Genomic DNA, 15,984 nt, shown 5'->3' with positions numbered 1-15,984 from the left:
TCTTCAGACAGATCGACGAAGTCAAGCAGGGTGCTGTGTTTGAAAGTTGTATTCATAGCCTGTCATACAAGTTTTATCTGGAGCCTTCTAGAAGATTACTGAGTATTTCTTGTCAATTAAAAGTCTGTCTCTGCTAGGAGAGCAAACACATTAGGCACTGGAGCCTTACTAAAGATTATGGAGTGTTTCCTGTCAATTAGAAGACTGTCTCCAGCATGAAGCTGTGGCAGGGAGTTGAGGCATTTAATCAGATGTTAGGACACTGAACAAATAAACAACAAACCAGCATACCAAACAACCTTGAGGTCAGTGGAAGCAGAGGCTTTTAACTAATCATCACCATCTGTTAGGATAGTTGAACAAATAAACAACAGACAAGCATATCAGGCAATCTTAAATTCAGTAGGAAAAAGAAGCTTTTAACTAATCAGTAAGACCAGTCTGCGTTAGCACTTAGGTAAACAGAGCTTTAAACAATGCATAGAAGAGTGAATAGTACATGGCATCTAACTCAAAAACTTTGACGATAAAGGAGAACAACCATCATAGACAGACCATGGGATGACAGTTCTCCCCCTCAAAGGCCAACTGACTGTGCATGGCTTATCTGGATGACAAGCATGAAAGCTGCATTCCAGGCGGGGAGCATGGACATGAGATGCTGGTTCCCATGACCTGTCTTTGGGGTGATTACCTTTCCAATCAGTCAAAAAAATACTATTTCCCCTTATGTTTTTTTCAGTCTAAGATTTTGTGAGTCTCAGATGCAATTTGTTTGGCAACTGTCACGGTGGTTTGGTACGAGTACCTGATCTGTAGGGTTTAAGAAGGGACACATGAATGACTGGGAGGATTTGGTAATCATCGGGCATGGTGAATTTCATGGTTACTGGTTCGATGATTTATGTAACTGGGTAAGGACCTTCAGAATGGGTTTGAAGTTTTTGTGGTCCTTCTAAGCCAAGGTTCTTGTTCGCCAAAAAAACTAAATGGCCTACTACGAAGGCTGGTTCTACTTTCGGCTTTTTTTGTAGTTTCAAACTAATCTTTCTAGGGTGGTACCCAAAGTTACAAAACAAAAGCGGAAATCCCAACAGTGGAGTGTGTATTGTTATATGCAAACTCGACCATGCTAGGGCCATAGACCCAACTACTGGTGTAAGTAGATAGCAAACACCATAGAGACTGTTCCAAGGACTGGTCAACACTTTCAGTTCACCCGCCCATTTGGGGGTGATAGGCGTAGGAAAATCTCAGGTCTATGCCGCGCAATGAACACAACCCTCGTCAAAACTTTGGGACAAATTGGGGTACTTGATCCAAAATGATCACTGAGGAAATTCTATGTAGCCAAATTATGGACCTGATTTAGATATCGAGGCAAGATTACTCCATCACAACGGTGACGGATATCCCATCCGCCAAAATATAAATCTTATAGGATATAATTGGTGTTATATTTCAGCGGACGATATATCCGTCATCGTTGTGATGGAGTAACTTGTCCGGCAAGATCTAAATCAGGCCCTATCTGTTGAAGGAAGAAGGCATCGGTCAACTTCGTAGAGGTAAAACATTTTTTTAAGGGGACAAAATGGGCTATTTTTGGTAACAGATCCACCACCACCCGAATATTGGAGGATACTATGGCATATGGGATTTCTGTCACACAATCTATGCTGATTTTGTGCCAGGGGGGCTGGTGGAATGGGCATTACCTGAAGGAGACCCGTAGGGTGGGAGGAGCTTGATTTATTAAGAGCACAGGTTGGCAAGTTGGGCAAGTCTTCAAAAAGGTTATGACATACTTGGACACAGTTTCACACAAGAAACAACACAGGAATGTTTTGTTTGGGATTTTTTGTTTCTCAGGTTGTACCCTGCTAAAGGAGAATCACATCAATCACGCACTACCTCCCTTAACTCAAGAGTGGGGATATAAAGTACGTTCTCATACCAGAAACAGCTGCCCTTATACCGTGATTCTCTAACCACTTTCAAGGATACAGGATTTCTATGGCTTCTCAGATCTTTTGCTAAAATTCTTCCGAAGTTTTTTTTAAACATCTTTTTGTTATTTGTGCTGCAAACAAAGAATGACATTTTACGATCCAGTGCACAGATGCAGTTACATCCTTTAATAAACCTGTCGATCCAACACCCCATCATTACCCTGAATCCTGGTGCCCCAAGCAACGTGTGCCTTCCAATCAACCACCAGATGGTGCCACAACATGTCTTTTGGAGTCTAGTCCGTGATAGGTTTACCCAGTCGTGCCAGATTTTAACCTATTTTTTGGGACAACTCCTTTCTTCATATACCACCTTTTCAGCATACACCAGTCCATGTTTTCTTCCAATCCTCAATGTCCGAAAGGTCCCTGACACCCAACGATTTAGAATGACCTAATTTCGCAACATTTTAGGCCTGGGCTGTCCACATTTTTCTGGAATTTCGGAGCTTCTGACTCTTCCCAATCGTTTAACATATAGCTTTTAGCAGAGCCATCAAGACCCACTCCTCCCACTCGGGCATACAGTCCGCAAGCTCTGTCCAGTATGTCTGTGTTGCTGGGCAGCACCACAGAATGTGAAGAAAGGTCACAATCTCACAAACACAGGTTTGATGTGCTCCTCTCCATCTTAAATAGGGCTGACCTAGAGTAGTAGGAGGGATTTAGGATGCAGAACTGGAGTCTGGACCCAGATTTTATTGTAACCTCTTGCAGGACTCCCATCGTCTCTTCATTCCCCATCTTTTAGGAGGAGGAGGTGTATTGGATGTTTTTGTACACCAGTGCTATGGCTTTTTTAAGCCGGGGTTTGGTTAGCAGTTGTTCCACAAGTGGCGAGGATTGCACTAGTTCTGTGCGCTTTGGTATGTGGGAGGTCAAAGCATGTCTAACCGGTAACTAACGTTACGTTTCCAAGTCTGCCAATTGAAATTCCCTCAACAGATCTTTTAGGGGAACCACATAAATCCCTATCCATAGGTCACCCAATTTAGAGATGCCTCTCAGATCCCATTTGGCAAAGCCCGGTAGTCTCCGAAGGTCGGCCAGAGCGCCAAAGTCCCATAGTGGCGTCTCCTGTGTGAGTTTGCCTCTCCATCCTAGGTATTTCATCCCTTCCTTCCAGATTTACCCTACTCTTGTCATGTGAGGGGGCAGTGGACCCAGAGATCTCTTCCTGTAAAGTATAGCTTGGGTATCCTTTGCAGCCCATTATGTGTCTGTCCACTCTTACTGCTTGCTCGGTTTGGGCCATTAAGGCCCACTCATTTATTGGCACCAGCTAGGACTCCCGGTAGTATTTTTGAACGTCAGCCAGGGCGAGCCCCTCTCCCATTTGTATCAACACCGGGTCAATTTGGGCAGGGCCATTCTCGCCGGACCTCCAGCCCATACTAGCCACACCTCTGCCTCAACTGGCCTGAAGAACTCTTTCGGCGCTTCATATGGGGTGTCCGGTGTATGTATATAAATCTGGGCATGGTCATCATTTTGAACAAGGCTGCTGTGCCCATCCAAGAGAGGGGTAGGGTGCGCCAGTGCCGGTTATCTCCTCTCAGTCTCTTCAAGAGAGTGATCAGGTTTTGTGTGAAAAAGATCTTGGCATCTTTTGTTACATAGATACCCAGCTATTTAGGCCCCTCCTTCGCTATCTGCATTCTGCAACCCGGCCACAGTCTCAGCGTCCAGCCTGTGAGTGGGTATATTTGAGACTTATGACAATTGATGGCATAGCCAGAGTCCTTGCCAAAATTCCTCAGAAACTGCACTAGTCTAGGCACCGTTAGCCGGGATCAGTCACATAGAGCAATATGTCATCTGCATGGAAGGATATTCTATGTTCCCTTGTATTGTTGGAGTTCAACCCCCTGACCAGCAAGTCATGACGTATCCAGATGGCCAGTGGCTCTATAACTAGGGCAAAAACCATCAGCATTACAGGGCAACCCTGCCTGGTGCACCTTATTAATTTGATTATGTTCGATGGTGCCCCATTAACTTTGACCATGGCGAGCAGTCCCCTATATAGAAGCCAAACCCTTAGCCTATATTGTCGACCAAAGTCAAGTCTGTCTAGGACTGTGACCATGTAGACCCATTCCAGTGCATCAAAAGACATCTTTGCGTCCAAGGACATCACCAGTGTGTTCTCGTGAGGCCTTTATAACACCAGCACCCCAAACAGCCTTCAGAGATTCTGCCTTGTGCTCCGGTTAGGCATAAAGCTGGATTGGTCTGGGCAGATCAGAGATGTTATCACCCTCTTCAGGCAGGTTGTTAGCACCCTGGCTATTATGTTAACTTTAGCGTCTAGCAGTAAAATGGGCTTGTATGAGGCAAATTCCTCTGGAGGCTTCCCCTCCTTTGGTATTATTACAATGGTAGCCCGTCTCTGATTCTGCAGGAAGGTACCTCGCTCTTTTGCTTCCTTGTATAGGGCCGGCATGTGTGGGGTGATCTTGGTGGCCATTGCCTTGTACACCTCTGGGGGGAGCCCATTTGGGTCAATTGCTTTGCCTGCTTGTAGATCTCGGATGGCAGCCACAATTTCATCGGACTCTATCTCAGCCTCTAGCACTAGCCTGTCCTCTGGGTACAGTTGTGAGAGCCTTAAGTCTTGTGAAGAAAGGCTTTTATCTCTCCAGTGGTTGTGGTGACCACCAGGGTGTATAGTTGTGCATATTGACGTGCAAATTTGTCCGCGATAACGGGCCCCCTCTGAGCAGCCCTCCTTCAGCTTTTTTCATATCCTGTACCCAGTTTCTGGACTGATATCTTCTGGCTAACCAGGTAAGGAGTTCCCTGCTTTGTTACCAACCTCATATAGGTGGTTCAGAGAGGCTCTGAATGTTGCCCGAGTGTCATTTTCAGCTATGTCTCTATATTCTTGTTGTTTCAGGCATAGGTCATGGGCCAGGGTGACACCCACTCTTGAGGAGAGGAGGAGATCCATTGTCATTATTTCTTTCTCTAGATTGTCCAGTTGATTCTTTCTTCCTCTTGTCTCCGGCATTTAAAGGCATCGGCTGTCCTCTCTTTGATCACTGTCTTATAAGCCTCCCATGCAGTGATCATGCCTTGTTTTCAATGAACTACCAGTCAGTGCCTTCTCAGAGCCCCTTTGAGATCTTTCAATTTTTAATAAACCAGGGGTCAATTGACCAGACCCAACCACACTGTCCAGTTTACGGTCAACCTCTGCCCAGAGAAGTAAATGGTCTGAGCTGCACCTTTTAAGATGTTTTATGTCTGAGAAGTAATGTGTCTGTGTGCGCAAAGCGAAGAGATAATCTATTCCGGATAGGCTGACATGCCCTCCCGTATAAAACATGTATTGTTTTTCTAGAGAGTTTTGAGCTGTCCAGATATCCGCCAGTCCCATGGCTTCTAAAAAGTCTAGTAGGGGGCCAGTTTTCTCCAGCATCTTCTTCTGTGACAGTCTGATGCATTCCTCCCTCACCACCGCATTGAAGTCACCAGCCACCCCAGGAATTGTAGTGGCAGGAAGGGCGGAAGTGTGTAATCTGGGCAGTATGTATACCGATCATATGTTTAATGTCAGTCCCTCCCAAAGACCAGACAGAGCAATATACCTGCCCTGTCAATCTGTCCATGTCCGCTGGGTATCTCTTTTTTTTAAGAGTGCGCCCACCCTTCTAGACCCTACTGTGTAGCCTGCATGGGCAAGAAATTTGCAGCCAAATATAACCAGGGCATAATAGTGGTTGCCCTTCAGATGTATCTCCTGAATCATTACTATTTCTGGGGCATGTCATTTTACATATTGCAGTACTACTCCCCATTTGATCCAGTTCCCCAAGCCATTGACATTCCAGGACAGTACCTTCAGTGACTTCCTGTTGGTCATAGGAATCTGGGGCTGTCCTCAGCTATGACATTGGACAACCCTGCCGCCTCATAGGGCAGTCCGGGGACTGGGCGGATCATGGCTGATCTCCCCCAGTTAGTGCATCTCAAGGGTGAATATAAATGGTAAGGAATAATAAACATTGACCAACAAACCCCTTGAGTAACTTCCCACTCCCCTCAACCCTGCAAAGCTGGCTTAGAAATGCCTGCTCCCCAATATAGAAGAATCATGTTGCCCCAAAAAAGGTGTCAATCAAAGAGAATGACTGGCCATGCCCTAAGTTTGTGCGGGTCATTCTATCCCCATAATGCATCATGTTTTCACAAACCATGAGTGGGGCCCCATAGTACACGGATGTGATCCTTAGGGTTCAAGTTAGCGCAGTAAATGTCAGACTGTGACAGATGCCTTCTCGACTCTGAGGCGGCTTACCAAGTAAGAGCTATCCGTGGCTTGTTAGGAGTCTCCGTCAAATGGGACACCTCTGTTCTCCGAGCCCGCCAATCATGTGCCTTCGGCGTTCAATGTCTGCGGGATGTCTCTCTCTTGATTCCCCCAATGTGGTCCCCTGGTACCTTTGTGCATCTTGGTCTTGGGTTTGGATCCGCTTGAATGCTGTGGATATTTTTTCCACTGGCCTACAGATCCTTGGTACAGCCTTTAATGCGGCCAGCAAGGCCTCTGTTTATGTTTTCTTAAAATCCTCCCCCAAAAGCGTGACCTCCATTATCACAGTCGATTGTGGATTCCAGCAAGCCCTGCACTCCCTGGATCCCCTCCATTATGTCTTTTAATGAGGGTTCCAGGTCTTGCTTCGAGCTCTCTTGGCGTCAACTGGACACCCCATATGTGAGGGCAATTCCGCAAGCGGCTTGAACATGGCATATTTGTCCATCTTGGTCAGTTGTGTCAATCTGTTACCCTTTCCTCTGGTCATAGTATTTGCAGGGTGCTTCCATAGAACCTTTGCTACTTAGCTTAGATGTGATACTCACCATTAGCTGCCAGTGGCCCATGCAGAGATGAATGCACTTCATGGCTCCCAGCTTTCTTTGTTGCTGTCCAAAGGGCTTGGAATGCAGTCTCCATGCTCAGCGAGCACTCCGCTGTGCACAAGAATGTTTCATCAACAGCTCACACAGCCAATTGCCCCAGGGCCTGCTTGTGTTCATGCCTTCAGGAAGCAAGCAAGGTTGGTGGATCACTCTTCTGTCCTGGCTTTGCTGACAACCAGGGCTCAGCGATTGATGGGCAAGCTAAACTTCAGGACCTATGTTCCTATTGTGCCTACCTGCCATCCCGTGTGTTTGAGCTGCCTGTTCCGTACCACTGGAGTTTGCAGTGCCTCTGCTGCAGCATGCTTCTCCCTTCTAAGCACTGACTCTGCCACATCTCCAGATCGTACCTAGGAAAGCACAAGGGGGTGCAGGCCTTGGCTCACTACTGCCGCCCCGCAATGTCCTCAATGGTTCTCGTCACTGCTGCAGCTTCTCCGCACCCCCACTCAGCTGTACCCCTGCTGGGGGATGAAAATTGATTAGATTTTAGGACAGATGGTTGGGAATATTTAGAGTTGGAGCCACTACAGCAATTGGCCATCTTCATTGGCAGTTGGCTGTGCCCCTAAAAAATTCTTCAGAACTGCAGCTTCTGATACTTTTCTTACAAGGGAGTATAGTTTCTTTATTAACCTCTTGATTTGTATCTACCGGTGGTTTTTCTAGTTTTACTTACCTGGAACTGGGTGATACAGCATTATAAATTAAAATTTGCTAAAAAAACAAAAGCCATCTCATTTAACTTGGGGTTAAGGCTTTTGGAGAGCAGAAGAACTGTAGATTCATATGATTGAAGAATATGGTGACATTGTGTCTGCGCTGAGGAGGTGGTGTCTCTACTCCTGGAAAGCCATTTTGATTGACAACAGTTCTCAGTCAGAAATTGTTTATTTCTGCTGTGTGGGGAGTCATTTTTTAGAGAACAAGGCTATGGGGTTCATGTGCCTTGTCTCTGGATCTCATTGTGACAACACTCTTCCTACAGTGTATTGAGTAGGGCAAACTGGGATCAGGAAATCAAAGTACAGGAGTGGACATGAATTTTTATTGAGCACAGAAAAGGCATGGTCAGCTTCGTCTGTTCAGCGAAAGAGATTGCCTTTCCTTAAAAGCCAAGGGTTTCGGATAGAGCAATATTAAAGACATTTCTGGTTGCACTAGAATCCAATACGATTGGAAGCGCCTTTTTCAATTGAGTAGCATGACTGTGATGGCAAAATGCCTAGGAGAACTAGCAAAGGTATTAGCAAGATATTATGAGTTCCCATGTTCTGAGGCACCTGAAGAGTGGGCCTCGTTTCTCTCCAAGCTTTTGAGTGTTCTGCCTGCAGAAGAGATTTCTGTCAATCATCGCTACTTTCTGAGATTCTTGGGCTTGACGGGCATTTATGGGAATAATGCCCGGCCCTTCCACACTAAAGGCAGAGGTTTAATTTTCACCTTTTGCCCTTCTCTTCTTTAGAAAGAGAGCCCTGAGTTCCCCCAATCTGCATTAGTTCCTCGAGGTCAGCAGACTTGACCTCAACTCAGTTTTCTTATCCCCTTGGACTATGCTTTTAATCTAAACAGGATTGTTCCGTCTTAAACTCCTAAATTCAATGGTCCAACTAATCCACTAGGTCTACGAATCCTTCAAAGTCCTCAGGGGATCTCTTATCTGTGCAAGAACATCTTTTAAGTCATCCTTCGGGCCCTGGTAATACTCTGACCATTTGTTTCCAGTATTAATCAGTTAAAATGTGTTATGTAGGACAGTTGGTCTTTATTTCCCTGTTTAATATTTAAAAACTCTTTTTGCTTGCCTGCATAAAAGTATGTTTGACAAGTAGCTTGCTCATTGCTTCTCTGAATGCAGCAAGATTGAATAGCATTGCATCATGATTCTCAACAAGGTGAATAGACTAATTGGCCATATTTCCTTTTAAATACGAGATAATGAACGCAACTTTGGAGGCATCATCAAGAAATGCATCAGGTCTACAAAGGAATTACAGTTTATATTGATTCATAAAGATTTAAAACTTTGAACTGTCCCCAGAAAAATGTTCCGGAGGGGCTACAGATGCAGGAGTGGGAGTCGTAACGGTCACATTCATTGGAGCGTTGATGTTCCCTGAAGATCCCTCTGCAGGAATTCCTGGCAGTATGGGACTAGTACTCCTGAATTTGGCAGGTTGCAGAATGGTAGGTTTTAGGTATTGCTCCCAGATTCCAAGGCCACAGACTAGTCCCAGGCTTGTATCTTTGGAGTTCTCTGGACTAAGTTTTGCAATTCTGCACGGGCACTGGCAAGAGCGTGGGCCATGTCTGCCGCAAATGGGGTATCTTCAGAAAGGACATCGGGCAAACAAAGTGTCAATAGGTCCATCTGTGCTTCCATCACACCAAGAGCCACTCACCTGAATTCCCAGAGGTGCTGTGGAAGCGAAGATCTTTCGCCACTTCCCCTTGAGGCTCATCCTTAGTATCTTAAGATATAACTGATACTGGTGACTAACCTTGGGGTGAAGAGGGCGATTGGGGGTAATGAGAAAGAGACTGATGGCTCTAGTGTACCTGTAGCTCCCGTGAAATGGATGGCAGGTGGGTAAGTTAATCCTTTTTAGGTGGACCCCTCAAATTCTAGTGGCCAGGCATACTCCTTTAGTCAGGATAAATACTATGCGACAAGAACAATATCACATCAGACAAACATAACATAATGTTTCACAATCAGTCTGAGATGCAAGTCCTTAATGAAACATACTAAACAAGAATTATTATCACAAATCCGAGTTCCTGTGACGGACCCTTAAGCTCAGACCCCCTGTGCTGAATCCTAAGTCTGTATTCTTTAGTCTCTGCTCAGATGTTTCCAAAATCAATATATGTCCTTGATGTTGTGGTACTTCATACAACTAGTCCTTTTCCTTTAGCCAAGGCTGTCTTATTCAAACTCATATTATTAGAGTGTCCTTGAAGAAAAAAAGGCTATACCAAAAATCACAAGTGCCTGGTTAGTGCATTAAACTCAGGTCCATGTAATCGTCTGGAATCACTGAAGCGCTGAACGACGTGAGAGAATGATGATCATGGTCATGGTGAAAAGGGTGCAACAGTGCTGGTTGACTGACCAGATTTCCAGGTTCAAGATAGTTGGAAGTTATCACAAAAGGACAAAGTTCCTAGAGGGGTCATTGGTCCCCAGCTTCCAAGTGAAGGTGTCCAGGTTACTCTTGTCGCAGGTGGAAGGGCTTGGAAGCAAGTGACGGTGCTGATGGGAGGCACAGCTCTCTTCAGACAGATCTACAAAGCTAAGCAGGGGGCTCTGTTTGAAAGCTATATTTATAGTCTGTCATGCAAGTGTCTATCTTGAGCCTCTTAGAGGTTACTGAGTGTTTCTCTGGTGGGAGACTGGGGCAGGAAATTGAAGGTTGAGTAAAGAAACACATTAAGCACTGGAGCCTTCTTGAAGATTATTGAGTGTTTCCTGTCAATTAGAGGGCTGTCTGTGGCAGGAAACTGAAGTAGGGAGTGGAGGCCTTTACTTAGATGGTAGCTGAACAAATAAACAACAAGCAAGCATGCCCGGCGATCTTGAGGATACCAGGAAGCAGGAAGCAAAGGCTTTTAAATAATCAGGACCTCCTGTAAGGGCAGTTGAACAAATAAGCACCAGACAAGCATACCAGGCTACCTTGGGTTCATCAGGAAGCAGATGATGTTAGCTATTGAGCAAATGTTTGCATTAGCACTCAAGGTAACAAATCTTTGAACAGTGCATTGAAGAGTGCAGAGTACATAACACCCATCTAACTGCAAAAAAGTGATGATAATAGTGAACAAACAGCACAAGCAGATTGGGGGATAACAGTAAATTGGGCCAAAGACTTCTTTGTTGGGGATCTTCTCTTCCACTTGTTCTCCCACTTTGGGAGGCCACCCATCAACAGCTTTTGGAACCTTTTATTTGTCATTGGCAGAGTTCAGAATTCTTCACATTAGGTCATTTAGCTCTAGGTTCTGCAACAGAGCAAACTGAATTAAAGAATCAGGTGTTTTTTGCCATTGCCACCTTTACAGGGACATCAAGATCAGCGCTTATACTGGTACTTCAAAAAGCATCTTGTATGGAGAATGATTGCCTGATACTCCTCTAGGCAGGATATTTACTGCTCTCTGAACCTGATGCAGGTTATGCAGCCAGCTCAATCCTGTATCCAGTACCCTAGCGGTCAAGGCTTATTTGAGTGTACCACTGGCACGTTCTACGTCCCCGTTTGATTATGTGCAGAAGGAATGACAATGTAGCGTTTGTACCCCCAGAGCCCACATAACATCCATTAACATCTTAGTGGCAAATACAGGACTATTGTATGAATGAAAGGTATCAACTCCTCCCACTGCTACTAGGCACAGCAGATCATTATATAACCACTCGATCAGTGACAGTCTATTGTGGCCAAATCGAAAGGAATCTAGAGCATGAACCAACCACAACCAATATAAATGTATATCAACTAATTCTTGGGATTGACCAATAACATTGAGAAACAATACCCCAGAGGCTTTATTACAGATAGTAAGAGAAATCTGTGCTAGTTTTGCAAAAGTAGAATGTTTATCTACTGATGAATAATGCACTGCTGCACAAATGTTGTGTTTGCTTTGGTGAATAGGGCCACCAGTATCATTGCTCTAGCACTGATACTCAAGCTCTAATTCCAGCATGAGCAGCAGCTATCTTCTCACAAGCTGCCTTTATCAGACCTAACCTCGCTTGCTCATTAGGAATATGCCTATCCCCTACTCCAAGTATAAAAACCATAGGAATATTACCTTTAGTAAAGGGTGTAAAAATATTTAGAGGGAAAACCATAAGGACGTTTTTCCCTATTCAACCTTGTTTGCATTGTTACAAAAACGACCGCATCGATCTTAGTTTAAAATCAAATTACAGCAGCAACCTTAGAGGTTTGCACTACTTCTCATGAAACCTAGTCTGCTGCACAGTTCCCTTCAGAGCGAATTCCTTCACTTTTATGGGCCATGGTGTGCTATGTATGGACGAAAGGAAGCTTATCCTATTGGGCAGGTGCCTTTTCCCATCAACCTTAGCTTCCCTTCATCTTAAATTTTTTCAGGGGATACAAATATAAATGTCAAGGTGCATTATGTTTGCATGCGTTTTATCCTACAATATGAATGAGTGGATAGCCTGAACAACGTTCAAAGACATTACCTACAATAAGCCAAAGTAATATTAATTTGAAAAGAAAGGAAAAACATATTAGTCGTAATGGTTCACTGTCTGATTAATTAAAATCATATAATGCAATAACAAATATAAGGAAATGTGTAACTTTCTGCATATATATACACAGAGTATAGGTTAGAACCCAACAATTTCTTGACCTGGAGGCAAAGTCCATGAGCATTCATAGTGTGCTAAAGTAAGAATTCAAATGCACTTACAGTGTATGCTTTTGAAATTGACGAGTGAATCTGGAATGTTGGATGATAATCTGCGGTGCTCATATAGGCATTATACATTTAAACAAGGGTCCACACCACACTAGTCGTGTATTCAGTAACTTAGAGCTAGGGCAAAGAAGAAGGAGGCTAACCAACAAATTGTCATCCCTTTCCCTTCTGTAGTACTGAGTAATGAGTCAGACGAAAAGTAAATGTGTTTTTTAAATGTCCTTACCTTTCAGAAGAGAGAAATGTCCATTTAACGATAGAACAGAGAATTGCTGTCTGTAAGCACCATCTGTACAGCAAGGAGACACTGATAATAAGCAGACAAATGCAACCTATCACACAGAATGTCTTAAACAGTGCAGATACATAGCTACTATTCAGAATTATTTGATTATACAATGGTTGTCAAACAAGGAAAAAAAAATACTGCATGGCTTAAGGAGATGTCATGCTGCTACCATAGTGACTGTTCTAGTACAACTTTACCAGTTCACCACACTTTGTGATTCTGATCACATAATGGTCAAGCCTCCATTTCCACTCTTGAAAACAGCTTAATACGTCTATTATTTATGCAACACAAAACATTAGGATTTATAAATCCTTTAAAAAGAATTTTAAAAACTAGTTTTTAGAAATCGGTCTGTTTACTTGGAGTGCTCACACAACTTTGAGCAAACTCTGACACTTTGATGCCAGGATGGGCAGTCAAGACTCTATAGTGGCTTGTAAAACTATTTCTTTGTATTATGTCACCTACTAGATCACATGTTTGGGTTATTTTGCCTTTTTGTCTTTAAATTTTCTCCTATAATACAAATTGATAAATTGTACACAAGTAAACCACTGAACATAATGAAAGAAATAAAGTACGCTCTGCCAGTCATTATAAGGATATTTCCAGTCCGTAAGGAGCTCTAAGACTATAACAAGCATTGGCATAGCCAATAGGTCTCGCCTTTGGGACCTTATAAGTGTTTAGCCATGCAACAGTTGATTTTGTTGCACCAAGGATATTGTGCTGGATAACTAAACACTTATAAGGTCCCAAAGGCGAGCCTTATTGGCTATGACAATGCTTGTTAGGCTCTTTTTACCTGCACTCTACCTGCTCACGTCACACCACTCAGTCTATTCACTGAGTTGCCATGGAAACTGCAGATGCCGTGGCGCGAAGTGGGCTGCGGCGACGGAGGCACATAGCAACCGCCGTGGAGATAAGAGGCGAAAAACTGCTATTTGAACGAACTTCCTTTTTAATATAATTTTTAAAGGAGAAAAATAAGTTAGGCCAGAGTGTTAAAGGCACCTTCCTTTTATTAAAAGAAAAAAAAAACACCTCTCCAGAGTTCCCTTCGTGGGATTCACCGACAATGCGCCTCAATCCTGGTAGGGCAGGCAGGCGAAAGAGTTTTTATGGGGGTTATAAAAAGTTGACAGGCTCACACGACGGAGCTATTGCCCGGTTAAGCAGAGCTTCAAATTTCTCCACAATTTTCCCTCGGGCCCACAGATGTTCCAGGCTGAGGTCTTATTAGGCAGACCTAGGTTTAAAGTTATACGGGTCTGTCAGGTTGAAGCAGCACAACTGCCCCTTCGGTTACACAGGCCAGGCAGCAATGTTATCCCCAGATACAATCTTCCGGAATACGCAGATCGCATAGGATCAGCGAGCAGTGCCAATCTGTAGGTTCTACAAATCTTACAAACTCGTGCGGCAGAGCTGGCCTTAGGGTTACACCGGCCTGAAGGGTCCCAGAAGCAGAGCTGTCTGCGAGTTACCCCGGGTCTGAAAAGGTTTGACAGTAGAATCGGGCTCCAAGCTATCCAGGTCTCAGAATATCAAGTCGCAGAGCAGTAGAATCATAAATCACAGGTCACATCGGGTGACACAGAGCTCACCCTCGGACACAAAATCTACCCCTCAGGTTACACAGATCCCAACAGCTCAACCAGCAGACCTATCCCTCGCAGGCCTCGCTGGCTCCATGCCACCCAACAATCACTTGTTTCTTTCATCACAAAGAGAGCATAAAATATTTGCATTCAAAATGAGCCCCCCTCCCCTATCAAATACTTTCCACCCCTCCCCCATGCAGGATACAGCTCAGTAGCTGCAGATTAAGAGAGACAGTACGAGAATTCTAAGGATGCAGATGGCTGTCTGGGAAACAATCTTGACGCCGACAAACGGTTGCCAATGGAAACACAAAAGCTCTCTGAGGGCGATCCACACGCGCGAGGTAAACTAAAACAAGTCCGCGAGTGGTGCGCGCGCGCCACAGCAAGACATCTGTTTTGCATTATCGCGCATGCATCTATGCACGATAATTGAAAACAGATGTGGCCCGTGCTGGTAACCGCAAGCAATAGGCCGTGGGCGGAGCAAAGGCGGGACATGAGCCCGCCTTTGCCCAATTGTGTTCTGTCTTTCTTAGAAAGAAGCACGCAAAGCCCAATAGCCTATGACACAAAAAAAACACATGCACGAGCGTGTGGTGAGCTTTCAGAAGCCCTTACATAAAGTCTCGCTGAGCATCGCATGCGCGCTGCTACAGGCTCGACCTAAAAAGGAATCAGGTAGAGTACGTTTATTAGGGCACAACATTTTATGGTGACTTTCAATATTCATTTAACATACGCCAAAAGGTCTTTAGGGCCTAATTTTGACTTCAGCATTGGCCTGTCACCGATCAGGGATCCCTGATCTCATATTTAGAGATCACCGCCGACCCATAAGGGCTCTCCTTGCCTTCAGAGAAACCACCGTCATGGCTTTTCCTCTGAAAGCACTGTAAGTGTGATGCATCGCAGCTGTCTTTCAAGCAGTTGTGCACTAAACGTTTTTGGTTTTCATCAGAAAACAAACAAGCATTGGCAAAGCCAATAGGTCTCGCCAATGGGCAGCTTCTGGCTTTGGCATTCTGGTGGCAATAGCGAAAGGGGGAGAGACGAGGGGTGAGAAGAAGCAGGGACTGGAGGGGGAGAAACAGGGATGAGAGGGTGGATGGAACGGAAGAAGAACATCCATTGCATTGAGCCTGTCAGCAAAAAGCGAAAATGCCATATTACTGCCTAGTAAAGGTTGGAAGGGCTGGGACTGTGTCAATAGTACAGCAATTCCTGCTTCACGTGCAGGTAACTGCCACTGTCCCAGTAGACTTTTATAAAGAATGCTGCCCTTTACGAAAAGTAGAGGATACCACGTGACTACACATGCTTAGTGAAGGCGCAAGTGCCCCTTAGTAATAAGAGAAGATGCCACATTATTACGCCACAAAGGATGGAAGGTGTGGGACAAAGTCAGTAGCATGGCAAGTCCTGCTTGATATGCTACCAACTGCCACTAAAAACAAAAAGACAGCATTCAAAATTAACAAGAGGCTTGAGCATGGGGGTGGAGTAGCGATAATATGCAGTAGTATCAGAGAGTGATATTTATAAGAGGGATTGCACCGAGAGGTAGACTGCACATACCTACGAACCTGCTATAATGATTGCAGCTAGTTTGGGACCTTGCAGAGTTACAGTTTTGTTAGACTGGGGCAGTGGTTGTTTTTAAGCCCATTAACCCCCCGGG

The 15,984-nt window shown here is 44.6% G+C and overlaps 1 protein-coding gene across 1 annotated transcript in view; it reads right to left on the bottom strand.

Moving 5' to 3' along the window:
• LOC146796571 (uncharacterized) overlaps positions 1-15,984 on the bottom strand; it is a 464,924-nt gene that overhangs the window by 437,110 nt on the left and 11,830 nt on the right. The window contains exon 2 of the mRNA XM_085629207.1: positions 12,631-12,693. Within this exon, the coding sequence (XP_085485333.1) occupies positions 12,631-12,693 (63 nt within the window). The remainder of the gene's footprint in view (positions 1-12,630; positions 12,694-15,984) is intronic.

Source organism: Triturus cristatus, chromosome 10 (assembly GCF_964204655.1).
Source record: "Triturus cristatus chromosome 10, aTriCri1.1, whole genome shotgun sequence".
Classification (NCBI taxonomy): Eukaryota; Metazoa; Chordata; class Amphibia; order Caudata; family Salamandridae; genus Triturus; species Triturus cristatus.
Note: the sequence above shows the minus strand (reverse complement) of the source record. Positions and strands in the feature narration are given on the sequence as shown.